The 26,571-nt window shown below is 44.4% G+C and overlaps 2 protein-coding genes across 9 annotated transcripts; both read left to right on the top strand.

Annotated features, from left to right (window-relative positions):
* The first annotated feature begins 232 nt into the window (after nt 1-232).
* On the top strand, nt 233-12,271 carry zfhx2 (zinc finger homeobox 2). Its single transcript, XM_069512746.1, has 5 exons — nt 233-374; nt 2,314-2,472; nt 3,732-3,792; nt 4,091-8,265; nt 9,175-12,271. Exons 1-5 carry the CDS (start codon nt 369-371, stop codon nt 9,610-9,612), a joined length of 4,839 nt encoding a protein of 1,612 aa, XP_069368847.1. The 5' UTR covers nt 233-368; the 3' UTR covers nt 9,613-12,271.
* A 1,699-nt stretch (nt 12,272-13,970) lies between these two features.
* On the top strand, nt 13,971-26,209 carry pabpn1 (poly(A) binding protein, nuclear 1). Of its 8 annotated transcripts, none has more exons than XM_020087620.2 (7): nt 13,971-14,471; nt 16,518-16,626; nt 17,361-17,428; nt 18,158-18,264; nt 19,243-19,330; nt 19,756-19,907; nt 24,398-26,209. In XM_020087620.2, the coding sequence occupies exons 1-7, from the start codon at nt 14,337-14,339 to the stop codon at nt 24,435-24,437; spliced, it is 699 nt and encodes a 232-aa protein (XP_019943179.1). In that variant the 5' UTR covers nt 13,971-14,336; the 3' UTR covers nt 24,438-26,209. The 8 variants fall into 8 exon arrangements, with proteins under 8 accessions (XP_019943179.1, XP_069368850.1, XP_019943177.1 ...); XM_069512749.1 differs by having other exon boundaries at nt 25,254-26,209; XM_020087618.2 differs by having other exon boundaries at nt 25,529-26,209.
* Nucleotides 26,210-26,571: the final 362 nt, after the last annotated feature.

Here is a 26,571-nt window from a genome sequence, read left to right on the forward strand (position 1 = left end):
GAAGGTTTAATATTAAAGGGAGGGGCGGAGATAGGAGGGTGGGCTCAGTGTGATCTACTGCCTCTAATGGATCCAGGCACTGATCAGGGATCGATGATCGGCGATCAGCGCTGATATAATACCGACACAAGAGTGATATGTGGGTTATATAAGGCTTTATCTCCGTGTCCCCTCTCTGAATGTCAGCAGCCTGCCTCGGGGGGAGCTGTGGTCTGTTTACTACAGGGGAGAGGGAGGGGGGAGCGCCGGAGAGGAGAGGAGAGGGAGGAGGAGGAGGAGGAGGCGAGGGGAGGGCAGGAAAGAAAACTTTTCACTTCTGAGGAGCCACGGAGGAAGCGTGTGCGTGTGTGCGTGCTGGAGCGGAGACCATGCAGGTAAAACGCATTAGCTAATTGCTCTCAACTTAATTAAACGCGCTCCCCGATCGATTGACCGCGCTGCTTCGTGCGGGAGACTGGCCTGCGACCGCCGGGGCACCGAGGGGCGACGGTGGCGAGCCTGCCGCTGACCCGATCCCCGCACGAATCCAACGTTAAACCCAAACTTTTTTTTCCCCTCCTACGTCTCCTTCGCCCTGCTCCCTCCCGACAGCACCCCCACCGTCGGGGCCCGTGCCTCCGCTTTCGGAGCTGGTGTGTGCTTCTTCTTCGGAGCCAGTTAAGGGTGAAATCATAGTTTACATGGACATGTGTTGCACCGAAGTGTTTTTAAGGTGTGGATTCCAGCGCTAGGACGCGGCGAAAGGGGCTCTGCTGGGCGGGGGGTATGTGTGAGAGGGACGGGGGGAGGCAGTGTTTTCTAACACATCTGTGAGCGGAGCCACGTTCGTTAATTAAACGGCGGTGTAGGCCTCGGTCTGCGCTCGGCGGCGGCGGAGCGGCGCTACACGTCCTCAGCCAGCGGGGCACGGAGCTAACTCGAGGCCGAGGTTTGTGACCTGAATTCGGTGTGTGTTTGTGATTTTTTTCCCTATCTATCCCGCTGAACCAGTCGGTTGTTGCTGGAGCTGCAGTTCCCACCTGGACCAGGCAGAGTTTTTCCGGAGGGAGGGGGGTGCAGTTAATTATCTGTCTGCTAACAGGCTAGCTAGCAAAGTCACACGACTGTTCCCGAGCTCCTGGTTCATTTTGGGGCTTACGAGTTTTGTAACGGAGGGGGACGACAGCCAGCCTGAACCGACGCCTGTCACGCTGAAGTGAGCGGCTCTTGCTGCGGGGATTATTCTCACTCAACTACGGTACCAGCTCGTCCAGAAACACCGCTGTAATGCGACGTTTCAGACGCCGATCAAGCCTAGCTGCTAGCTAATTGATTCATCTCTGCTCGGCATAGCTAATTAGACTTCTCGTTAATTAGCCAACTAAGCTCGAAGAGGCGTCAGTCTAGCGCTGTCTCGGCTTTTAATTATGAGATGGTGATTAAGGGTGGGTTATAAAGATGGTATAGTGTGCAGATGCAGCCTCGTCGGAACATTATGTGGTGGTATTACCCCCGCTAGCCTGCTAATTGGCATGAGGAGGAAGTGAGGACTGTAGCTGTGGTGGCGTTCCACTGCTGTCCGGCTGCATCTCGGATTATGGATGTTTGCAGTGGAGGGGGGGGGGGACCCACCGGAGCTGCGTGGTCTGCTCTCGACTTTACTGTTCACAACTGGAGCCAAGTATGATCTGGGATCACAGTTAACATGTTGGCCACATGCTCCTTGTATCGGTCAAACTGAGTGGGAGGGGGCAGAGGGGCACTTCAGTGATTGTAAATTGTCAAGCAGCACATGTTATCATTTGCTGCCTCTCCTCCAGTCTGTTCTGCATTTAATACATGTATGTGCTCACGTGATATTGGATCAGTGTGCGCAGTGAGATTGAATGCAAAGGGATCTGACACAATGGTATTTGTTAAATCTGGAGCCCAGTTTATTATGGTGCATTGTAAAACCTACTGAAACCATTAGATGGATCCTCCACTACTTTTCAAAGGCAATTGCATTATGGTGTGATTTGAGACACTCATTCCAGACAAAATGTTGGAACCTCCCTACAAAGCATGGTTAATGTTTAAAGAAACCACAAATGAAACTTTAAAAGCTTGCAGGATTAAGATACTGAGCTAGGGTTAGTTTTACTGTTATTTGCTAATTGAAAAGGGGAGTTGCAGATCAGGGCTGTGCATGATAAATGCTGGTCACAAATATGCTTTTATTTTAAAATTGGTCACACAAGATTACATTCTTACATCCCACATTGCTGTGTTTTTGTGATCAGTTGCTGCTCCAGAACTGAGAAGGATTCTCTAACATGCTCTTGTGTCTGTCAGGAGGAGTCTGGAGAGACACTGAGCAGTGAAAGCAATGGGGTGGCAGAGTGGCTGTGCCCCCTCTGCCAAAAAGGCCAAACTGACAGATCCTTCCTGTCTTTGCATCTAACCGAGCAACACAGTGTACTTCCATCTTGTGTCAACAGGCTGCTGGACATTGTAAGTATGGCTTGGTAATATGGCCAATGTATATTTAACATTATTTTATATTATTTTTGACATAATATACAGTCTGAAGGGTGAGACATGGTCACTCTGGGTCATACATAATTTATGTACATAACGTTTAATGAGCCCCCTTGTTGCTGGTTGATGAACAAGAGTTGTACAACCACATTACAATTCTGTAGCTCTGTGGTTTTAATTAAGTTCTCCTTTTTGTGAGAGTCTTGAGATGTTGAGGTGAATGAAGCTTTAGAATAGCTGCTTCAACTTTGGGGGATCAGTAACAAAGTGTTATTTAGAGAATTATAGAGAATGATCACAAATCTTGGTGACATATGCAAAAAAACAGGAACAATTTTCATAAAGTTTTGAGGGAACTCTAAACAAACATTAGCTTCACCGAAGTGAAGTGACTGTTGTCTCACTGTATTTTGACTGTTATTTTGTCTCATTTATGAGAAAGGATCCCATGGCTTTATTAACCCATTTCTGTTGTCACACAGACACTATAATAAACAGGTTACAAAGGATAGATGTACTGGAACATTTCTTTGTCTATTACTTGTCTATAATATACTATCAGTAGAAATAATATAGGTAAGAGCTCATCAACATAGATCTTTGATTCAGTTGATATTTTATCAAAATACAAGGATTTCTATCCAACCTAATGACACTATACAGATTTCACAAAAATTATTATTCATTCAATCATTATTTGATGGATGAGTGTTGACATTGTTGTCATGTAAAAATAATGGATTCAAAATTAAATGAAAACATACATGTTCACATATTCTTGCATAATCTGTCAATACATTTGAAATTAGGAGTTTGAGTTGTGACTGAGGGAGATGTTTTCATGACTTGTTTGTGCAGATTTACTGAAGGCAGTCAACACTTAATGTTTATTATTGTGCTATTGTTAAAAGGGCTGGGTAGCTATCACAAAAATAAACATGCCAGTGAACACATGATTTGTATTGGGTCCATCACAGTTAAGTATGTGAAGTCTTAATAGGGAACTGATGTGGTGAATAAATTGATCAGACAGTTTTGTACATACCTTTAGGGTAATTTGTAAATTAAAGGCTAGATAAACAAGCTGTAACACAACCACACATCAGTGAGTCACGCACGAATTTCTCTCTGCTCAAAGAGTTGGTAGAATTAAACTCATCTGAAAAGAGCAAGTGGAGAGCAAAGTTTTCTGTGGTGATTCTGCTGACCGTCTCCTTTTATTGTTTTTACAGGCTGTTCTGAAACAGAGTGCCAGTGGAAGAGCGGAGCACAAAGGGCTTCAAAAGTCTTCAGGTAAGCTTGAAAAATACTTAAATGTTAGTTAAAACATGAAAAGAAATCTTGACATTGACCACTTATAACACACATGCTGGTTGTTGGATGGGTTTGTAAATGACGACCTTTTTAAAATTCTGTTATTTGTACATTAGAAATTCTGTAAGGACTGGGAAAGTTCTGAGGAGAAATCAATCCACAGTGGAAATTTGTCATTGATGTGGGTTGATCTGAGAATTCATTGTGTTACCTCTGATTTTAGTTAGTGCCCCATTTACTATAACATAAAAATTAAACCTCTTATTTTCTTCGGCAGATTCTGAATCCTCACAATCAAAGCCTGCTGAAGACGGTGGATCAGAGCCCTGCCAATCAAGCGAGAATTCAGACGCTACCCCGCCACTTGGAGACAAAGAGATGGAGGAAGAGAAAATAATGGAGACGGAGGGATGTAAAGCTGAGCCCGAGCCAGAAGAGGAGGGAAATCAACTGACAAGAGCCAAACAGCAAAATGCAACTGAAAACACAGAAATCCCAGACGCCAGCGAAAAGTCAGTTGGTAAAAACGGTGTGCCAGCTGAAAATAACACCCGGTCATTCAAATGCAATGCCTGTCTGGAAAGTTTTCCTAGCAAAACTGCCTTGAGCGTTCATTACAACTCTACATCCCACATTCAGAGGATGACGACAGGCTCCGCAAAACAAAGTGGGGAAAGCAATCCCCAACCTCCCGCAGTTCCTCTTCTGTCGCGGCCATTTATATCAAACAAACCCTACCAGTGTGCTGTATGTAGAGTCTCTTACAATCATGCCATCACCCTTGAGAGCCATATGAAATCTGTCTTGCACCAGACCCGCAGCAGGAATGCTGGAATTGTTGCACAAGCTGCAAACAGCGCACTGGCCACTGCTGGTTTAGGAAGCAGCACCTCAGCTGCTCCAAATGCTGGAGTGAGCACATCTGGAAGTGCATCCACTCAGTTAGTGACCACCACAAACTGTGCGGCTCCTGGAACTGTGATGGTGACTACTACAAAAGACAGAGAGCAAATTCAGACTGCACAAGTGGCTCCCTCCCTCCTCACCTCCCCCGTGGCCTCAGCTCAGGCAGTCTCAGCCTTCCTCACCCTCTCTCACTCCCTCCTCCCCTCCCTGTTTGCTGCCGGTGCTGCTCCTGGTGCAGCCGCACATCAGCTCGTGCCTCAGCCTCAAATGGTCATGCCCTTGATCTTGAACGGGCTGCAAGCCCAAACTCAGCAGCACCAAGAGAACCAGCAAGGCCAGCTCTTAACCCAGTGTGTGCCATTTGTAGGCCTCAGCACAGCCCAGCAAGCCCTCCTAACCCAAAGACTTAACAGCTTACAGAGCCAATGGCCCTCTGCAGGACTTCCAACAAACATACAGCTCTGCTCAGAAGAGCAAAAACAGACTCTAAAGTGTGAGAGAGAACAAGAGACTAAGGAGGAGACAGTTGAGGAGAAGGTCTCAGCTCAGATTAAGGACAGGGATAGCAGAATGACAGATGACTTGGAAACAGAGAAGGTTAAGGAAGAGGGCACCAAAGAAGTACAGTGTTCTGATATAGAAAGAAAAGGGACAGCTGAGAATAATGAAGACTGTGGGAAGGCACATAGAGATAGCACAACAGATGGAGCCCGCTCGACTAATAAGTTGGACCTGGAAGGTGATAAAGCCGCTAGCCTGAATCTCTCCCCAGCGGGCACAGAGAAAAGCATCCGCAATAACAGCCTCTCGCCTTCTGCATCTGTGCCCAGCAACGCAACCCTCAGTCCTGTAAATTTAAACCTTACTCTAAGTCCTGACTCTACTCCTCAAAAATCACAATCTGGTACTAGCCCTTGTGGTTCTCTTGGCACCCCAAAATCTAGTCCAAGTACAAATGCCTTAACTAACAACCAAATTCGATCCCATTGTAATACAATAGGATCAATTTATAAAGACCTTCCAGTGCTGTCAGAGTTCCAGTCTGAGGTTCTCTGGGCATTTTTTGAGTCACGCAGTGAGGCTGATGCTGCAAGTCCTCCCCGTGAAGATTGTGAGGCGCTGGGCAGAGAGGTCGGCCTCTCAGAGGATGAAGTACGTAGGTGGATGAGTCAAGCGCGACATGCCAAACTGAGGCAAAGAGAAACAGAGGCAGACCACCTGCAAGGTTTGGGAGGATTTACAAGGCACTCCCAGAGTTCTGACAATGATTATGATGATGAGGAAAACTCACTGATTATAGCAGAAGGCGAAGATGCTGAAGCTTCAGGAAGTCAGGCAATAGATTTGTCTCGTACAAGAGGGAAACGCAGACAGAGGGATATGAGAATGGAGGGTCGGAGAGATTCCTGTCTCACTTCTGATTCGGAAAATGAGGTCTACACCTCTGTCATTGTGTCTGATGAGGAAAGTCAAAGTGGGTCTGTGAGGGAGGGTACTGAGAGCCCTGCTAAAGGTGAAGCACTGCGGGAGGTCCATGGTGAGAAAGGATCAGTTGGAGGAAAGGTCTTGCGCTCTACAACTGTGTTTCTCTCTGATGCTGAGGAAGAATATGAAGATGAGGAGGGTGGAGGAGGTCAGAGGGCTCGAAGGAAAAAACGAAAGGAAGAGTTTGAGCGCGATGAGGTGAAGGTCAAGAAGGAGAGACTGGACTCGGATGTGGATTTAGAGTTGGAGGCCCAAGGGGATCCTCCAAGTTCACAGTCCCACTCAATGGACCATCCTGGGATTCCCACCAGTGCTCTGCATTCACTTCCCTTGTCCCTCACTCACTTTTCTACTCAGTTCCTCAGCCCATATGTACTCTCTCTTGCTCCCTCAGTGATTGGAGATGGGAACAAAGTACCAGTCTTTACTAATCCACCAACCATCACACGCTTCTCAAACTCCCTTCTGTCGCAGTCTCTCTCCTCCCACAACCAAACTTCTCACTATCTGTCAAACGGTGGGGACTGTGAGTCTGCCCTGGACCTCAGCATGGGGAAAAACAGTTCAAAATCGGCTTCTTCCTCCCTGGCTGATAAAATTGCAGCACAGAAGGGGCAGCTGCTGGATGGGCTTGGCCTGCGGCCCACATCCAAAGGTTTGGTAGTCGTCCAAGTTAAGCCTGAATCTGTTAGTGCCATGCCCTCCTCCAACAGCAGCATGAGTCTCGTCAACTGCAATAACATGACAAAGTCTAGTATTTACATGAGGGCGACAGAGAAAATGAATGCGACATTATTGGAAAGGGAACACGAGAGGGAGAAGGAAAAGGAGAGAGACCAAGAGCAGCAGCAAAGAAAGGCTAAAGGAAAAAGATATCGGGACATGCGTCGTTCAAGAACCATCATTCAAGCTGAACAACTTGACATTCTGTATGGCTGCTATTTCAAAGACCCGAATCCTGGGAAACATGAGTTTGAACAGATTTCAGAGTGGGTCCACCTGCCAAAGAAGGTTGTTCAGATTTGGTTCCAGAACATGAGGGCAAGGGAACGAAAGGGTGAGGTCAGGTTTATCAGTGATGGCACCCTTGCAGCAGTTGGCAAACCTCTCATCAAGTTTACCTGGCCTCTTTCCAAACCCATATTCTCCAACAAGCCTGCTTCAAACAATACTGGGTCTATTACAACTTCACCAATTGTGCGCACGCTTATAAAGACTGAGAAGGACCCTGTAAAGGAGCTGGGCAAACCAACTATGGTGAAAAAATTAATTCCAGTTCCCATAAAGCCTAAAGAAGTTGTTTCTTCTACTGTGGTGTCTTCTTTGAGCAGCAGCAGCATATCTGCAGTGCCAAAGACCAAGCTTGAAACCACCAGCAATGTTACTATGGTCAAAGTTGCACCCAAAGTCAACACTCCTGGCCCTGTAGCTCCACCCAAGGATCCAATCCCCATTGCCCCACGACCGGCCCAGAAACGAAAACTAGAGGAGAGTGATGAGGAAAAGACTGATGAAGATAGAGACAATGAGGATGAGATTGTTCCCGGGCCAGGGAGCACTAACCGCATGGTGCCCAAGTTGACTCCCATCAACCACAGGCCTCCTTCCACGACGGTTGTGCCACAAAAACAGAATGGGCTGAACTACTGGACCCCCAAGGTCCCCATAAAGATCAACACTCTATCAAGAGAACAGCTTGCTCTTCCCACACATACGCCTCCTCGTACCATCCCCCCGCCCCCCACCCCCAGCATTGCACCAGTTAGCCCGAACACCCCCAGCTCTGCCAAAGTGGCCAGTCCCTCCACCCCAGTCGGGGCTAAATCGAGTCCAACAGAAAGCGGCTTTCTGTCCCACTCATCCAGCCGTAGGCCACGCACACACTTGTCCTGCCTACAGCTGTCCATCCTGCAGTCCTGTTACGAGACCTGTGCTCATCCTAATGCCATGGAGTGTGAGGCGATTGGCACTGAGCTCAGTCTGCCGCTCAAAGTGGTGCAAATCTGGTTCCAAAACACCAGAGCCAAGGAGAAGCGCTGGAGGTTGCAGCAAGAAAAATTGGTAAGTGGAATGGAAGCTAAAATAGCATTTAAAGTTTTTAGTAAACACACTTTTTTTTACAGGACGCTATGCCTATTACTATGCCATTATTCCACGATGGATATCATTTATCATTTAATTTGCTATATTTTCCACATACTTTGATATATATATATCCTTTATCCTATCATAATATCATATCGATCTAATTGCACAGCCCTAATCTATTCAAGTCTAATTTACTCAAACAGCAAAATGTGTTTGAGTTCTGAAATACTTTCCATAAGCATTACTTTAATCATAATATTGGGGTATTAATGTAACTTTGGTGTTTGGTGTGTATAATTATACAGAAGCATAATTTTTACTACTCAGAATATATATGTAGTCACACTTTATCCGTAAAGAGAAAAAATATAACTGTTCAAGCACTGATATGCATACCTCTGCCAAGCCTATACAATGCTACGTGTCATTCTCACTCAATCGTTGAACAATTGGAAACTGGTGCTTTGATAATCTGCAGCAAAATTCATAAAACAACACCCAATGTCAAATTTTTATGTCAAAACCCAAATATAATTTTTTAATGAAAATTAGAGGGGGAAAAGCCATTAAAATTTCTGTATCTGCCCCTTCAACTGATTCTGTTTTTACAAGTTCTATCCTGATTCCGTTCGTTCACCGTGTCCGGTGCCACTCGGTTCAGTATTGCAGCGTAATCTTGCTGACAAAAAACAAAGATGCGGGTGAAACACACTCCTTGTTGGAGGTAATAACATTTTATTGCGTGAACATTGTGATACTGTCGATAATGGAGAATATTTTCTGTTTCAATCAAAACTGCTACAAATTTGGTTTTTAACAGTCATGGCATTAAACTTGTTCCCTCTCTGTTCCTGTCTATCCACCCCACCCTCCAATTCCCAGTCTCCTCTGTCAGGTGGAAAGGTGGACATGAGCTCAGGAACCTACTTGCAGTACAACGCTCTCAAAGCTAATCGTCCCATCCTTCCCAAACCCGTTCATCTGACAATAACTGAACCCGCAACTTCCCCAGTGGCCGGCCAGCCGGTGCCAAAGGAAACCCTGACAGGCCGCTGCGATGCCTGCAACGTCTGCTTTGAATCCCGAGCTGCAGCGAGGGCCCACGTCTTCTCCCCACGTCATCTGGCAACCCTGAGAACCACTAACTTTGGCCAACCAACGACAACCGTCAACAAGAACGGCACCGGTAGTGGTGGACCCGGAAGTGCTGCGCCGGGCTCGCAGGTCTCTCATTCCACTCCGGTTACCAGTTCGGGGACTGGTTCTGGAGGGGAGATGGTAATTGAGTCGCCTCCACCAACGGCCACCAGCAACAGCTAAAAGACTCAGATCACGATTGGTCTGCACACTGACTTTTCTCGGACCCATTTGGGCTCCTCAGATTTTAATAAACAAAATTGAGCACTAATCAAAAGCTAATATTGTTTAGTTTTTGAAGTTGGCTCAGCTGCACCCGTTATCATTTGCTAAACCTTCACTGTCTCTACATAATCTACACCTGGAAATTCAACACAACAGCAGACTATTTCCACGCTGCTTCCCACGTAATCAGCAACTGTCTGATTAGTGATGAATGCGTCTCAAGTTTCCCCTCGATCCTAATACAAACACTTTATCCAAACTTTTTTGGTCCTAACCCTGTGGTTATATAAAACCTTACTTCAGTGACCTTCCTATAATTTGTCACTCAACTTGCCATGCTTGAACTGTCGTTCTCTAAAGACTGATGCAAAAGTATTTCCTCTTTGGAAGTGGCCATTTGATGGTGGGCCCAGAAACACTTTTTGGGATAATAACATGAAATAGTCACATCAGTAACTCCCAGTTTGCTCCTGTGGAATTGCTTTTCTTACACCTCCTTTCACTTCTAGAGCAAAGATTGCTTGGAGGAAAAACAGGACTCGACTGAACCATTGAAAGAGGATTAACTGGTATTGACTGTCACCTTTTAATTTGCTATGGCAGTGTGATCAGACAAGTGTTGTGTCTACTGACTTGGGATATATAAAAAAAAAAAGAAGAGGTACTTAAGAGAGAATAGGGCTGTTTAATTGTCCCCTTTTACATGTTTGCAGTTTTCACGACAATCCAAATAGACAGGGCAAAAAGAGGCTGAGGGACTTAGAATCCTGGCATACGGCACTTTGACACATTTTACATTGTTTGAAATGTTTTTAAGCATTCTAATGCAAGTGTCTTTTTATGGGAAGATACAGTAACGCATTTTGGATGCCTTAATATAAATCACATGAAATAAATTTGTTTTTCTAGTCTAATGGAACATGCTTTAGGTATGAGAATGATATTGTGGAAGATAACAAACCTGGGAACAAACGGTGAAGAGCTCTGTTCCAAAATGTCTTCAAATGCATTTCTAGGGGGGAAATCTCTGAATGTCGTATTCTTTATCTGGGACATAAGGAATCCTGCCTGTAAAGTTCTCATCACCCTCGTGGCCAAGGACTAGTACTACCATCTCTCTTGCTTTTATAACAAATTGGTTTGATCCTGTGGATTTTAAACTTTCCACCCAAATGTTGAGATGTCATGTTGGAATATAGCTCTTCAAACCTGTTGGAAGACGTCTTCACCTAGTGTGGGTGTAGAAATATGACGGCCTTAAGAGGACACACCACCAGGTCCATCAGCAGAAGCCCAGGTGATCATTGTGTAATGTTTGTGAATTAATTTCATTCACATCTGGCCCGAAGGGTTGGATTGATTCCATTCATTTTACGGTTTTGTTTTCCATGATTTCTGTGCATAAGACATAGTTATGGTCTCCTTTCAGTTCGATTCAGTATTTATACAAATGACAATACAAGCAATTAAAAATCGGTTTAACAGATTTTTATTTAGGTCAAACCCAAACCTCTAATTTTAAAAGAAGGGGGCTTGAAATGGGCTGTTTCCCACGTTTTTCTAAGTCTACTAATCCTGGTAAAGCACGTGCTGTGAAAAGAGACCTGAAACAGTGAGTGACACGGTAGAAAGTTGGGTTTTTACCAGTATCCTAAAGGGACTAATGGATACTTCAGTCTTGGAAGCAAATTGGGAAAAATATAATGTGTTGACTGAGAGCTAATAAGATGGTGCTGTGTTGAAGGACACATAACATACTAGAGATGTTTTCCTTCAATTTAAGTTGTATATTAATGTTACTATTGATAGTTTTAACAAAAAATGCAAAATGAAAACATGAACTTTTGTAAAGAAATATATTAAAAAAATAACTGATATTCCAAAGTAATCCTCCCCTTCGCTTTTCTGTCATTCAAAAACCAAAAAGCTATCTTGAGGTCGACAGAGAGCGGGAGAGGTGTTCATAAATGCAAACTGTAAAGGACATCCCACGGCTTGACACTTGCACTAGTCCACGATTTTTTTGCACAAGCTACAGACATTTTAAAAAGAACACAGCCATTAACACGACATTTAAGAGTCACTCAGTGTGGTTTTTTAAAACGAGGAGGGTAACAATGCGCTTTCATGAATAATAATCTGTACTCCTGTTGCAAACTGTATCTTGTCTGTAAAACAAGGACTGCAGTGCTTGGACCTCAAGACTGGGATCTCACAAACACAGACACACACACACACACTCAAACACACGGTGTTGCACTGTCCAAACTAGATAGGTTTTTATGGAGATCTGCTTTTTATTCTCTTATGTTTTGTCACTTTGATTATCACTATTGTTATAACTGTACTACTACTTATACGATTTATCATTACTACTCATCACTGTTTTTTGATTATTATTGATCCATAATGGTTTTAAATGCCACCTCTGCTCATCAAGAGTATGGTATTCCTTTGAATATTGAACAATAATAGTGGCAGTGTTGTTATGAATTGTTAGATTTTTGATTAAGCTTATTTTTTCCTCCTCACTTGTACCTGCCTTTTTGTGTTTGGTCTCCATTATGCTTTCTTTGATATACAGAAAAAGAAATAAAATCAGTTGAACAACAAAGTATATCTGTGTAATTGCAGTGCTGCGGGGGCATTTATTATTTGCTCTTGATTTTGGGTTCTTCACGGGTTTAAATTCATCATGCGAACGGCGTGTGATCGGGATTGGTCACATGGCTTCTATGACAACATGAAATAGAGGCCTGATTTTTGTGGTTTGGAAAATGACAAGAGATCCTTGATGGCAGTCAATATAGGAATTAGACGTTAAAAATGTAAAATTCTATATAGCTTGTTTTACAGTTCTAAATTTTCTCATAGGGATTGTTGTACATTTTTAAACAGAATTAGTGCTGTGATTGGTCACCTCTCTCCTATTAAAGGCTCTGGAACAGACGAGTCTCAGGAGATCTTTATAAACATACTGTATCTGGGAAGAAATTAAAAAACTATCAAGTTTTTATGGAAATATTTGAAACTTGTATGTCTATCCATAATAAAAAAGGGATTACTGTCCCAAAGCCGAACAAAGAGCCCAGATTAGTAGAAAACAGAAGAGTAATACTCTTAGAAAGTCCGACTACAAACTGCTAACCTACATTTTCACTGCTCATCAAACAGGGATTTCAAATTTTACTTCACAAAACCCAATCCGGTTTCTTAAAGATAAATCCACAATAATATACTCCTGATAAATGTAATTGTTTTTCTATAAAGCCTCTGACTGTGTAGGGTGTCCGCAGTGGTGTTTTTGGTGCCTAATACATTCTGAAGTAAAATGTAGGAATCTAGTTCATGGACTATATCAGAATATGAGCAGCTGTGTCACACTGACAAACAGCACTTCCAGCTTTAAGATTAATGTAGATCCCTCAGGGTTTCCCCATGTCACTATATTTATTGACATTTGTATATTATTGTGAAGACTGGAATGTGAGAAATGTATGATGTATAGCTGACTTAATGGAAGCTAGTGGTAATTTGTTAGAGTATTAACAACTCTGGACTAGATGTACCTTTGACTGTTTGAAATCAAAATTATTCAGGCTACATTTTCATATTTATTGAGACATGTAACATTTGAAGTGTCTGGCAAAACAAAAAATGTTTTTTTAATTCATATAAATTACACTTAAAGTAGTCTAAGGAATACTACTATTACTATCAAAGTGCTAAAAACAGTCAATTGGACTTGGTTGAGTACAGTTGACCTGATTTTAGCATTTGGATATACTATGACCTGGATAACTGAGAATCTCCCCAGACACTACTACTACTACTAATGTTTTCTTTTTTTAATCCCACCAAATTAGATAGCTGGGATTAAACTGTATTTACCTTCCCATGGCAGGTTATCTATTTTAATGCCCCCCCCCTCAACATTCCACTCTAATTTATACCTTCTCTGTATATTGTATTGTATACTGAGAAGTTTTTTAACTGATTAAAATGTTGCTGTTCCATTTTTCTTATAGTTTTTTCTTTTAAATTCCCTCATACCTGTAGATACATTGAAAACAAGTTCTCATGATGAGATTTCACGGCTTCTTTCTTTCAGAATAACATTACATGCTCGATATCGATCTAATCAACAATTGTCTCGACCAATTGACTTACAGCTGTCAGGATTTGATCGACAGCTATTTAGTCCAATCGAAACCACGTATGACATGTGGGGGAACCGGAACGTCCTGCTGGGCTAGCCAATAGGAACGCGGCAGACGCCACTGAGGTTTTTGACGAATCGTGCGTTGGCCAATGGGATCGAGAGTTTTTACGGCTGCAGTGCCGCGTAGCTCCGCCCCTGGCTTCCATGTCTGGAGTGGAGGGACGGAACCGCGTCCTCGTCTTTCCGCGTTCACACTTTTAGTAAATAAACCGGGAACCAGGACCAGAACCTGGAGGCAGCGGGTCAGACGGTAGCCCCCGGCCTTCGTTGTGTGCTGTTCGAGAAGTGGCTGCAACTCTCGCCCGCAGTTTATTCCGCATTTTAACTTTACCGAGCGGCGTTTTCCGCCGTTTTTTTTCTCTACGTCGCCCCGCTCACTATAACGTTACCCCCGCGTGAGAGTCGGGGCCTGCAGCGTCGGTTTGGCCACGAGGAGCGTCGGAACAGCTGGATCAGGGCGATGGCGGAGTTCGGTAACGGACTGACGGAGGAATCCCTACTAGATTCAGACCCCGGACATCCCGAGTTGGAAGACCCGGGTGTCGGCGATGAAGAACCGGGGTTAGAAGAGGGAGAGGCCGCGATCGAAGACCCGGTAAGTGAAGGGCATTGTCTGAGCCCCGTGAGCCCACATGGAGACCGGGGCACGCTGTGGTCAGGTCGGATCAGTTTGTGTAAACAGGAGGATGGCTTGGTTGCTTTTTTTTCTTTCACCGATCCAGGGTCACATGCCGTGTGCGTTACTACTCTCGCCTGGTCGACATTAACCGCCATTGTGGTTCACGCAGTGCAGTAAAAATGGGTGGTGACATGCGTGGTGCTGGCAGCCATCTTGGCGCAACAGCGGCACCAGTTTCTCTGCGCCAGGGAGCAGCTCGAGCCGTTGGGGGAGAAAAAATCCTCGGCACGAAAAAAATGCGAGACGGAGAAGCAGGAGAGCGTCCGGGGCGAGGGTAGGACAGGCCTCCGTGGTGCGAGTGCATCTCCTCGGGAAGGCGACCTGCTTACGGTAACGGAATGTTTTTATCCGGCTCACCGACACCTTTCTTCAGCCCCGGGGCTGCGTTTCCAGCGCCGGGGTGTGCTCGTGCTAATGACCCAGCGGCGGAGGGCTATCATTAGCCCACCGAGGCATCATATGCTGCAATTGAAATGACCGGCGACCCGTCGGCCATTATCGCCAGCCAAAAGATAGAATGCGACATTTGCACATGGAGCTGGCGGTTAGACTGCTCTCTACAGCCGTTACCAGCAGATAACCGGGGCTCTGGCTAGCTAACAAGCCAGCCGCTTCTAACAAAGCTGGGGTGGAGATGGCTCCTGTGCACCTGACCAGCTCCGTCGGTCGCGTTAGACCACATCTGGTGTCAGGCATCAGCGGGACATGAGATCTGTGTGGTGATGGTGGACGATCGCACAGTCATAGCTGGTGAATTTATTTTGAATCGTGGTCTTGTGCAGGTTGGCTGCAGGGAGGATGTAATAGACAGTCGACGCAGAAGCATCGGTCTGCGGTATTTGAGGGGCTGGGTTATTGCATCCGTACTGTTTTGTTGGAGTGATCGAGGAAGGAGGGAGGGCAGGGGGTCACGGAATGTGCGACAAAAACGCGACTCACATCGGTGTCGGGTGTCTCATCCCAGCAGCCCGGCTCCGAATGTGTGTGTGTGGATCCCTCTCCTCTCCTCGGTGTGATCGTGGAGCTGCAGCTTGTTGACATGTGATGTGTCAGGTTATATCGTGCACATCATGCAACCACGACACTATCGTGCAGATTTACTCATTTTATCATCTCATGGTCTGTCTGTGACCCCCGCAGCTTTACATTACAAACCGCCAGCACATGCAGCAGCTGTGGATGCAGCGAGAGTGACTCCACTGTGCTGCAGTGCAGCACTGTCAGACAAGGAGGGTCGTCTCCCATCTCTGTGCTCACCACAGGAATATTTAATGTGGTGTGTCGTCGTTGTGTGGTGTTCACGCTTGTCCTCTGACCCCATTACCCCAAAATACCATCCAGACTGTGTTTCCAAAACGGGGTTTGATTGGGTTTCTGCTGCAACATGGTAGTTTTACTGATTGATGTACAAGTAGCAAATGCCCACGATCAGGTGCGTGAGGTCAAAGCAATGTGTCCTCGTCATTTGGGTCATTAAGTAGTAGCCATTATGTTTTAATTGCAGCCGGACAGTGTTATGGCCGGATGAGGCACTTTTAGTTCATTGCTTTAGGGTCAAGTTGCAAGAGGCGGTGTCTTCCAAATTTAGTCTGGATAGTGAAAACAACTGTGTGGAAATGTGCAACCACTGGGAAAACAGTGCAACCACAATGAAGGCGCAGAGTCCTAGAGTGTGGATTATTATGTTTGGGCAGAAACAAGTTAAACACCTGCACAGTTTTAGATTGAAGGCGTGTTAAAACAGCAGCAGCGCTCACAGGTACAACATCATGCTGCAAAATCCTAACTGCTGTTCAGTTATCAGGGGGTGTTATGGTGTCTTTTTCTCAGGACTGCATTTTCATGGTTGTATTTGTACGTGGTCAGAACTTGTTAGTGCAGTGATCAGATTTTATCACTGTGACATTGACATGTTCATGTTTCTGTGTGAGAGCTCTAAACGAAGCGGTGTCTGCTTTGCAGGAGCTGGAGGCAATCAAAGCTCGGGTCCGAGAGATGGAGGAAGAGGCAGAGAAGCTAAAGGAGCTGCAGAACGAGGTGGAGAAACAGATGAACCTGAGCCCCCCACCAGGTGTGTATATGCATTAGAAGTAGATCACTTCTTTCTCACCATATGTCCACATATCCTGTCTTTCTGCCATACCACAATAATCTCAAAATAATCAGAACCGTTTTACCATATGTCACTTTTAACTGGTGAACCCACACTGACAGTCATAATCAGGAACACACACATAATGCTGTGTAATACATTGATCCTGCAGCCTCAAACATTATCATACAGTTGAATCAACTAAGTAAAAACTGAACATGCTGACCTTCACAGAGAGAATTTATTACAGTACTGCTGCTTTAGACCATGATAATGGATCTATTACGAAAACATCTATGTGTCCTTGTCTGCCCTGAGTCCTGTTGTGCCACGGTCAGGGTTGGATAGAGTCATTTCATTCTGTGACAGGGTTCTGTTATATCTATAATGATAGAGAATTTGCTGTGAATTGCAACTATTAACATTTTGCTACATGAAAAATATAGGTCTATCACTTAATGCTCCACCTACTCATCAAAGTGTACATCATAGGAAATTAAATTCAGACTTTAATATTCAGCAAAATATGAAGAGCTGGTGTTTTATTAAGCTAATATGCAAGGTGGAGAGAATTAATAATTTAGGTAGCCCCAAACCAGTTCATCGTGTACTAAAGCAAGACACACTGTAGAAACTTGGTTTTATAACAATAAGTCAGAAACAACACAACCTGGTTTCATTGAAATATTTTGTCTCCGTGACCACTCCTGCAGTAGGCCCTGTCATCATGTCCATCGAGGAGAAGATGGAAGCAGATGGCAGATCTATTTATGTCGGAAATGTGAGTAACTGTCTCTTTGTGTCATACATACTTTATTTTTGGCCATGTTTGTCTTGTTGTACCTTTTTAAAGATCACTCCACAATCACTCTCCATTCGAGCTCTTTGAAGTAACTCTGAAAGAAAAGTGATCAACTCCTGCATCCCAGGACTTTATAATTGCTATTTGAAAGACACTTTTCTTGACAGACCTCATTGTGTTCTGAACTATGCAAGTTTCCTGTGTGACTTCTGTGAAACAATCCTATGAAGCAGTGAACTGGTCACGGAACACGACCAACAGGTTTTGTTTCCAGTCTCAACCACAGACACCGATGTCTCTTCAGAGTTGTCTTGTAGCCTCCTGGTGGAATATTTAAACATATTGTGACACTGACATTTGAAGTTAAGATGTAACTTTATCTCCACAATGAAGATTTTGTGTGGGAACGGACAATTGACGCTGATGCGCCTGATCAACGTAGTTACTATTGGACTTTTAAAAACAGTAGGCCCATCTGTGGTGATAGTTATAAGATATCAGTTTGTGTTGAAGAATGTTTTTTTTCTTCAGTTTGAGACAATTTATTTGGTTCAGTGTTTCGCATTTTAAACCCATTTATTGTGAATCTAACAACTTCAAGAGAGCTATATACTCTTTATAGCCGCACTACATTGCTGTCTGTATAGTTGTTTCTTAAATGCATATGAACTACTCCTGATGTCTGACCTTTACCCTTTGTGTCTACAGGTGGACTACGGTGCCACTGCAGAAGAGCTTGAGGCTCATTTTCATGGCTGCGGTTCAGTAAACAGAGTCACCATCCTCTGTGACAAATACACAGGGCATCCCAAGGGGTAAAAACTACCATTCTAACCTTTTCACTATGTGGTAGTTGATGTGTGGATGATATGTGGTTATCTGTAAAGAAATTAGCACACTCTCACTGCTGGATGGTTGAATGTGGTGTCTTTTGGACCATTGCTACACAATGTTGTCAGTTGTGGTTGCACATCTTGGCAACCATTTTATTTGTGTGTTTAAAAAAAAAAAGGAGCCAGGGTGTATTCCAGAAAGTGGGCTTAGAGGATGAGGAGAAGACTGAGTTTTCAGTTACCATGGTTACTGTCTCTGTGACTCTGACCTGTTCGCTGGCAGCTTTTCTGCAACAAACTTAGTTTGTCTCTGTCTCCCGCTGAGGCTGAACAAGCTTCACCTCCTCATTCATTTGGTTCATATCATGTCCAAGATGTCTCTTACTCACTGAGTTTTCGTCAGCAGAAACATCACTTGGGTCGGAATCTTCATTATCATTTGCATCATTGTTTTCATCAATGAAACTGTCAGCATCAATATCACTCCCCCTTTAGTGTTTTCAATAGTGTTTTTGTGCATTAAAGTCACACATTCATCTTGTGGCTCCCCTGAATTAAAATTGGGGCGCTTCCCTTTTACTTGTTGCCATGGTGAGTCACAGTATCAGAGCGCCTTCTGATGATTTTTATTCATTCACCTGGCAAACACTTAACTCAGTCAACTGAACTAAATTAGAGCAACTGATCAAGAACCAAACACTTTCCAGCATCAAGTCAGATTTTATTTCGAGTCAGATTATGTTAAACTTACTTTCATGAACAGGCCCTGTGTGTCTGTGTGGAATCCTCTGTATAGTGGCCGTGGTGAAAAGTCACTGTAGCTTCCAACAGAAACATTGGGAAATGTTAACAAAATACAGCATTGTTGTGCCTATAATAAGCCATGATATTCTCTGCATGTTGCTGCTTGTTTACCTCTGAGTGCTGCTGCAGTGGAGTGACTCTGCTTTCATTCTGCAGGTTTGCCTACATCGAGTTTGCAGACAAAGAGTCTGTTAGGACAGCCATGGCTTTGGATGAGTCCCTTTTCAGAGGAAGGCAGATAAAGGTAAGAGGTTTTCAATTGTGAGGAAATGGCGAATAGGGTGATGTGAAGTGTAAAAAGTGTGAATACTTGTGTGTTTACAAAATGAACTGAATGTATGATAGTAATCACAGTCAGCAGTGTTGGAGCAAGTGTCTGTCAGGTTGGTGGGAGTTGATTCATTGTGTACCGTTTAAAAAAAAAAAAAAAAAAAAAAAGTCTTACCTTCTGACTCCCGAGTTAAGAAGTCTTATATCAGAGGACATATTATGCTCCCCAAGTTTTTATTTCCTTAAGTGTGTTTGTAAAGTTCTGCAAAGTTAAAAAGCCCAACACTTGCAGTAAGGGAGCTCCTGAAACACCTCGTCAGCTGTCAGTACTTCCATGGTATTTTGATTTTAATGCCTTTTTGTTTTAATTGTTGCCTTGTTTCTGTAACCTCTCCTCAGGTGGGCGCTAAAAGAACAAACAGACCAGGCATCAGCACCACAGACCGTGGCTTTCCTCGGGCTCGCTTTCGATCACGGGGAGGAAGCTTCTCGTCGCGCGCACGATACTACAGTGGTTACACACCACCCAGAGGCAGAGGACGGGCCTTCAGGTGAGCCAACGCCGAGGCGCCTCCCCTTTCACACCCGGGACGAAACTGCACCCGCTTGTTGGCACTGAAAGAAAGGGAGACAGGGAAAAGAGCACCAGATGTAGTTATAGAAGAGGGATGCAGATATGGAGAAACTAAGGAATTGAACAGTTTGGGCCTTTTAAATTTGGTCACATCTGAAGGACTGGATAGGCAGAACAAGGAAATGTCCTTCCTGATTAGGTATCATAGAGGAGGTAAGTACAATCTAAGCACTTTGAAAGAACAGGAAGTAAACATTTCAATACATTTAAAGTCAAATTTTCTATGCAGTCTAAATATAACAATTTAAATCAAGTTTTTATATAAAGAGAGATTTGTAAGAATTTACGTCACATTTACTGATGGTACCTATTTATTTTATCGGTAGTAATTGACGGATCCTTCATGGTGCAATAAGTAGTTATCATTGTTTACGTTGAGGGACTATTTCTGTGGCAGACAGTTTGTATTAGAACTTTGGTTAGAACAGGATCACATGAGTTGTGGGGCGGAGGGGCTCATTGCATGCCGCATCACATGAAACCATTTCATTGGAGGCAAACTTACCCAGTGCACATCACTTTTTTCTTCCCAGGTCTCTAATGCACTCTGTAAGAAAACGTCCACACTAATATATATTTTCTTTTCAAATGAAAATGATAACAAACCAGACGAGGATTTTCAGCTCGGCATCAGAAACAGCGTCGACGTAGCCCAAGTCTAAGCTGTTTTTACGTCAGCACCCAGTCAGTCACCTGAAATGTTCTGGTACAAAGCTGGGCTTGTTGGTCTTTTGTCTTTTGGAAAGAATGTGGTTCCTTTTGTAATTGGACCATTAATGGTGGAGTGCAAAACAATTCTCATTCCTCAGGTTTGAGCTGTTTGACCTGATGACAATAACTCGTTCAGCTAATGCACTGACGCTCCAGTATGTTCAGAACTTCATGATGGTGGAAAACACAATGCCACGGCTGGTGTTAAAACTGCAGTATGGTCTGCCAGTACCTTGATCCATAGTGAACCACAGAGAGGGCCTGACGTCGATCAGAGTGTTGTGCACTGGGTTCCTTGAGAGGTTCTAAACACAGCGTTTAAAAAGACACAGGGATTTCTTGGTTTTAAAGGGCTCTGCTTCAGAGCTCTGCTGTGGGGCCCTGTTTCTATTAGAAGGTCATGTGGGGTTTGTCACTGCAAATCTGGTGTTTACAGCATGTGATTAAATCACAGGGGTTGACTTCAAACTGGAGCTGCAGTTTCTGTTGATGAGACGATGTAAAAAATAATGTGAGAACGTGTGGGTGGAACGAAGAAGCTAACCCACTGCCCCTTTTATGTAAACTGACTGTAGGCAGTGAGTAATCAGGGCTACTTATAATCGCACTCCATATAAGCCCCATGGTGGAGCTCTGTCTGTGGAGCCATCTTGTTTTTTTTTCCTGTTGAGACTGAGAGGCGGTGTGGTGTCAGTCAGGTTGATCAGCATGCCAGCTCCCTCACACATGCACTGAGCCGTGAAACAGAGAGGTTCTGATTTAAACATCGCCTGGGTCCTTTTGGCCTTGGCTCTTCCTTAATACCTTTATGTTTTAGCAGTTAATTTGAGTCTAAAAGTCTTTATGCAGAGGTTGCTATTATAGCGATGACCAGTTTGCCAAGTTACTCTGATAAGCGCCTGTTTAGCCTGTCTTATCTTGTTTTTATTTTTTGCCCTTGATTGGAGTATTTGTGCAAAGAATTTCCATCCTGCAAAACTGCCTTACGTAACTGCTAGGAAAGGTTACATCTCTGTTAATTTCTTTGTGAGAAAGAGTCTGAAGGCCAAGGTCAGAATCTCTCTATTGCTCTGTGTACTCCTAACCCTGCCTTTTCACTCACTGGGATTTTGCTGAGCTGCAAGACAAGGCACACAGTTGATTTGTTATTAACCTGCATCTCCAGGAACCAAGAAATTAATGAGTAGTTAACTTACTGAACTCCTATTGTTCAGACAGTGGCATCAAACTGAACCTGGTGACTGTAATAATGCCTTGTGAATTTCACTATACACTGTTTGGTTGAATAATTTTGCAGTTCTTAGTGTACACCAACGAGCGTTTCACTCGCCAAGACCATTAAAAAGCGTTTGATGGGTGGAAAGTTGAATTAAGTTGCAGAAATCCCCCTTAAGTTAACAGGCCATTGCCAGACTGCTGAACCAACAAAAGTGCATTCTGGACAATACTAATATTGACTTGAGTCATCGAGGGTTAGCAGATAAGAGAAGAATTTTTTGCATTTCCATGCCCTGCAACTGTTGCAGTCTGAGGCATCAAGTTTTTCAGTTTTCAGTCTGTCCCACTTGCAACATAATATCTCATGAATGCTGATTTGTAATGTCTCAACTTCCTGCCATTGTACAAAAATTAAGTCAAAAGTCCTAAACGTGGGCGCTACCATGTTGTGCCAGTGACATGTTTTGGATCCAGTCTTCAGTCGAGATTAGAGGCTGCAGTATCAAGGACCGACCAATCATTCAGCTCAGTCACAATGTTTCACCCTGTTCTTTTAGCTTTTATTACAAATTATGATCAAACTTATCAGAAACATGAACATTTACTAACTAAAATAATAGACATCATCCTTGGAAAGTTTTTATATAACTAGTACTTAGATTATTTTAGTTTGGACCACATTCTTTCTTGCATGGAGGAGGCCAGGTTTATGACCAATGCTGCAGTCAGCCACCAGGGGGCGATCCAGATGTTCACTTCATTGAAATCAAGGCTGAATTCATTAGAAATTAGTTGTGAAAAGTAAAGGTCACTGTGACCTCATAAAACATGTTTTTGGCCAATGTGATTCATATTCTTTTACAACAAAATACACATAATACTTTCTTATTAGACTCCTTCAAAGGGACACTTCATATGATTGGACAGACATGAATGAAGAATAACACGAAGTGCTCGTTGTTGTAAGATGTAGAGATTTGTTAATATGACAAGAATACGCCTACCCCCTGCACACAGACATACATGAGTATTTCTTTGCATAAGCTGACAGTCCAAAATGTTTTTTGAAGGTTGGCAGGTCTGTTACATTGTGAATGTAACAATGCTGGTTACTTAGTAGTCCTCAGCCACGGAGAAGAGTACGTAGTGAAGCGCAGCCTTCCACTGGAACTGGCCTTGATCCCTTAGTTGATTGTAACAGCAGGAATTCATCACCAGTCCAAGACTGAGCTGCAGACTGATGTGAAACTTATGACACTTCACTGGTGCCTTGTCTTGTTGTGGGAACAAAAGCAGTGTTCACAATCTTTGTTTTGACCTGTTGTGAGCTTGGGAGGATTTCTGTGATATTGATAAAGGTGCCAAAGTGTTGATTGGCTTGGTTTTGTAAGATTTAACAGTGTTTTCTACGCAGGCTGAGGGAGAGCCTCGTGGTGGCATTTGTTCAGCACTTTAGGTCCGAAAGTATGTTTCTCTGTTTTCACATTCATCAACATCATCAGTAATCTTCCCAAGTTGGCACAGTGAAAAGGAAAGATTTAATGTGAGCCAGAAGACTCGTAGACTTGTGATGTGGAAGAAGCTTTTTTTGTTTTATTTGTGCTTATGTGGAGTGTGTCTTTTGCATGTACATTATCCTACACACACAGACGCGAACACACACACACACACACACACACACACACACACACACACACACTCCCACTCAGATTCACCGTTACAATGTTCACACCCAGAAACGAGGGTTCATTACTGCAGCCTGACCTCAGCATCAAGCTACTGACCACTGGTTAAAGTCCCAGTGTGACCTGTTTGTTTACCACTGAATGATGTGTGTGTGTTCCTCTCAGGATGTACTGAGGGTCTGCTGCTGCCCGTCTTGTGTGTGTGTGTGTGTGTCAGGTGTTGTGTAAAACAAGTTACACAATTGTGAGTCCTGTCACCCACCTTGTCAGTCGTGTGTGTATGTGTGTGTGTGTACATGGCATCCTGCTGGGGTTTATGTGTGGTGCTGTTTGTCCTCACGGTGTTTCCCCACAGTGACCCCCAGAGGCGGCTCTCGCACAGAGAGACTTAGAGAGAGAGAAAGAGGGAGAGAGAGGGCCTTTGCTGTACCCTCACCCCCCAGCGCACACACACACACACACACACACTCACACACTCACACACTCACACACTCACACACTCACACTCTTAATTGTTTTCTCTTTGTATCTGGAAACCAAACACTTTTCCTCTCCTCACACAGCTGCTCTCAGCTCTGTACTGTAATGCATATTGATTATATGTAACAAAGGCACAATACCTTTAAGATGGTATGTCTTTATTTCTGAGTATCAGTATCTTCTGTCAACCTTCTCTGCCCACACACACACACACACACACACACACACACACCTTCATATTATATCACACCAGGAAGTTGGTGTCGTCGCCAACCAGAAAAAAACTCACCCTCTTTTTCTCTCTCTTTTCCAGGGGCCGAGGGCGAACAACATCGTGGTATTCCCCTTACTAAACACCCTCCCCTCCCTCCCCCTACACTCCCTTACTATCGCCCCTCTCTGTTCCCATTAAAAAAACACACACACACTCAAACACAAACACACACACACACACACAGAAAAAAACTCTTCCCCCCCTCTCCTCCTCCTCCCCAACAATAAAAAAAAAAGAAGAGAACCCCCAGAAGAGAGAGAAAAAAGAGAAAAGAAAAAAAAAAAAGGAAACCCTGTGGTGGACAGAGACTGACTGACTGCCGCAGTGTGCGATTGTGTGTGAGCGTGCGTGTGCCGAGGTTGATGCGGTCAGCCCTGGTAAGGTATCAGCAGTTTGGCCGCTGGGGTGAAAAACATGGTGGCTGATTTCTTTGTTTTTTTTGTTTTGTTTTTCTGGGGAGGGGGCTGTGATGGTATATCAGGCTGCAGATGTGTCTCCTTCGGTCTGGCTGTGACCTCCCGCTTTCACTCCTCCATCACTGACACGGCCCACCCACCCACTCACCCTCCACCACCACCAGAAAAGTGGGAGGGAGCGGGTGGGGCGGGTTAGGTTTTTTTTGGGGGGGGGGGGGGGGCCAGCAATAACAACAGGATAACGTGTTCATTTTTTTTTTTTTTAATGTATCGTACATATGTGAACCTTCCACCAGCCAGTGTTGTTGTTGTTGCTGTGTTTTCCAGATTGTGGTTTGGAGTATTATGATTATTACTTCCCCCCCTTCAACCCCTTCTGTGCCCGCCGTTCTCACCCCTACCTTATTTCTCATGCTCTCTCCCCCCCCCCTCCCCCCCTCCTCACTCCTCTCTGTCTCATTACGTGTTTCTCCGCACAGTGATGGACCCTCAGTATTCAGAGGGGTTGTTCTTGCATAGTTTTTTTTCTTTCCTGTGGGTGGGGGTCCTCTCCCTCAGTTCAGGCATGGCTAAAGCTAATTTTATCCTTTCGACAGGCATCAGTGTTTTCTTTTTTTATTTCGTGCAACCACCCCCTCTCCTCCTCCCCTCCTCCATGCACCACCCCTTTTCCCTCTGTGATCCTTCTCCCTCCCCTCCTCCTCCTCACCCTCCCTCCTCTCTCTGTATATTAGACCACTTCTTGTCGTTTCAGGTTTCAGGACCAGTGGCGGCTGACGACCCCTCCCCAGGTGGCGCCACCCCCCCCCACTGTCTCCGCGGCGTCCCTCTCTCTCTCCGCCCCCGCTATGCACACTCACCCCATCCTGTCCGTGTGGGGGGGCGGGGGGCAGGGCGACCACAGGCCCGCGGCAGGGGGCATTTACTACAACAGCAAACGCTGATGATGCTTTTTAGTGCTTTTCACACTAATACACACACATACACACACACACTCAAACACACACACTGCAGTACAGACGGCCTGTAACCGGCAGCCAACCCTACACATGATTTCTATCCAGAGAGCTGAAGCCAACAGCAGCTGAGTGGCAGAGAAAGTGAGGAGGGCAGGACCAGAGACCAGGGTGTACAGTGCAGACCTTATAGCGCCCCCTTTCTCTGACTTGGCGCAGTGCAGTCACGGCTTGTCCGAGGAAGGCTGACGAGCTAACGGCATTGATCATTAATTTAATAAAAAAATAAACGGAGTGGGCCGGAGCTGATGTTTTAGGGTGGGGAAGGCCAGGGGTGGGGGTTTGTGTGGAGACTTATTTTTTTCTTTTTGAAAAGGGGAGTGGGTTTCAACAAACGTTTTGCTTTTTTTAATTTTAATTTTTAACCCATGAGTCTGTAAGTAGGGAAAAAAAAAAATAAAGACATTGTGTAAAAATGAGTTTGTGTCTGTGAGTTTCTCTGCAGCAGCCGAGTTGATTAATCCTGAGATGGAAAGTCCTAAGTGTTGATTTAAGTTAATGCAGTTAAGTGTCTGATGACTGAATGAAAGCTGTCGTCAATGGTCCAATACTGAGACTCCATGGCAACGGGTAAATAAAGGGCAGAGCCTCTTTTTTAATCGAGTGGAGCCACTAAGATTAATGTGACGTGTTCAAAAGTTGCCTGAGCAACAGCACATTTGCGCTCTTTGTTTAAACTGCCCCTCAGGAGCAAAACAATAATGGTCTTAATTTCTGTCGTCATAGATGCACATGAATATCCCACAGGAGAGCTGGGGTGGTCATGTGACACGACCATCAT

Source organism: Paralichthys olivaceus, chromosome 17 (assembly GCF_024713975.1).
Source record: "Paralichthys olivaceus isolate ysfri-2021 chromosome 17, ASM2471397v2, whole genome shotgun sequence".
Classification (NCBI taxonomy): domain Eukaryota; kingdom Metazoa; phylum Chordata; class Actinopteri; order Pleuronectiformes; family Paralichthyidae; genus Paralichthys; species Paralichthys olivaceus.

Excerpts from the sequence above, each read along its gene's own strand:
- zfhx2 (XM_069512746.1), top strand. Across the intron at positions 2,473-3,731 it reads TCAACAGGCTGCTGGACATT|GCTGTTCTGAAACAGAGTGC; the intron begins GTAAGTATGGCT and ends TTGTTTTTACAG. Across the intron at positions 8,266-9,174 it reads GGTTGCAGCAAGAAAAATTG|TCTCCTCTGTCAGGTGGAAA; the intron begins GTAAGTGGAATG and ends TCCAATTCCCAG.
- pabpn1 (XM_020087618.2), top strand. The coding sequence starts at position 14,337 with ATGGCGGAGTTCGGTAACGGACTGACGGAGGAATCCCTACTAGATTCA. Across the intron at positions 16,627-17,360 it reads GAACCTGAGCCCCCCACCAG|TAGGCCCTGTCATCATGTCC; the intron begins GTGTGTATATGC and ends CCACTCCTGCAG. Across the intron at positions 18,265-19,242 it reads TACACAGGGCATCCCAAGGG|GTTTGCCTACATCGAGTTTG; the intron begins GTAAAAACTACC and ends TTCATTCTGCAG.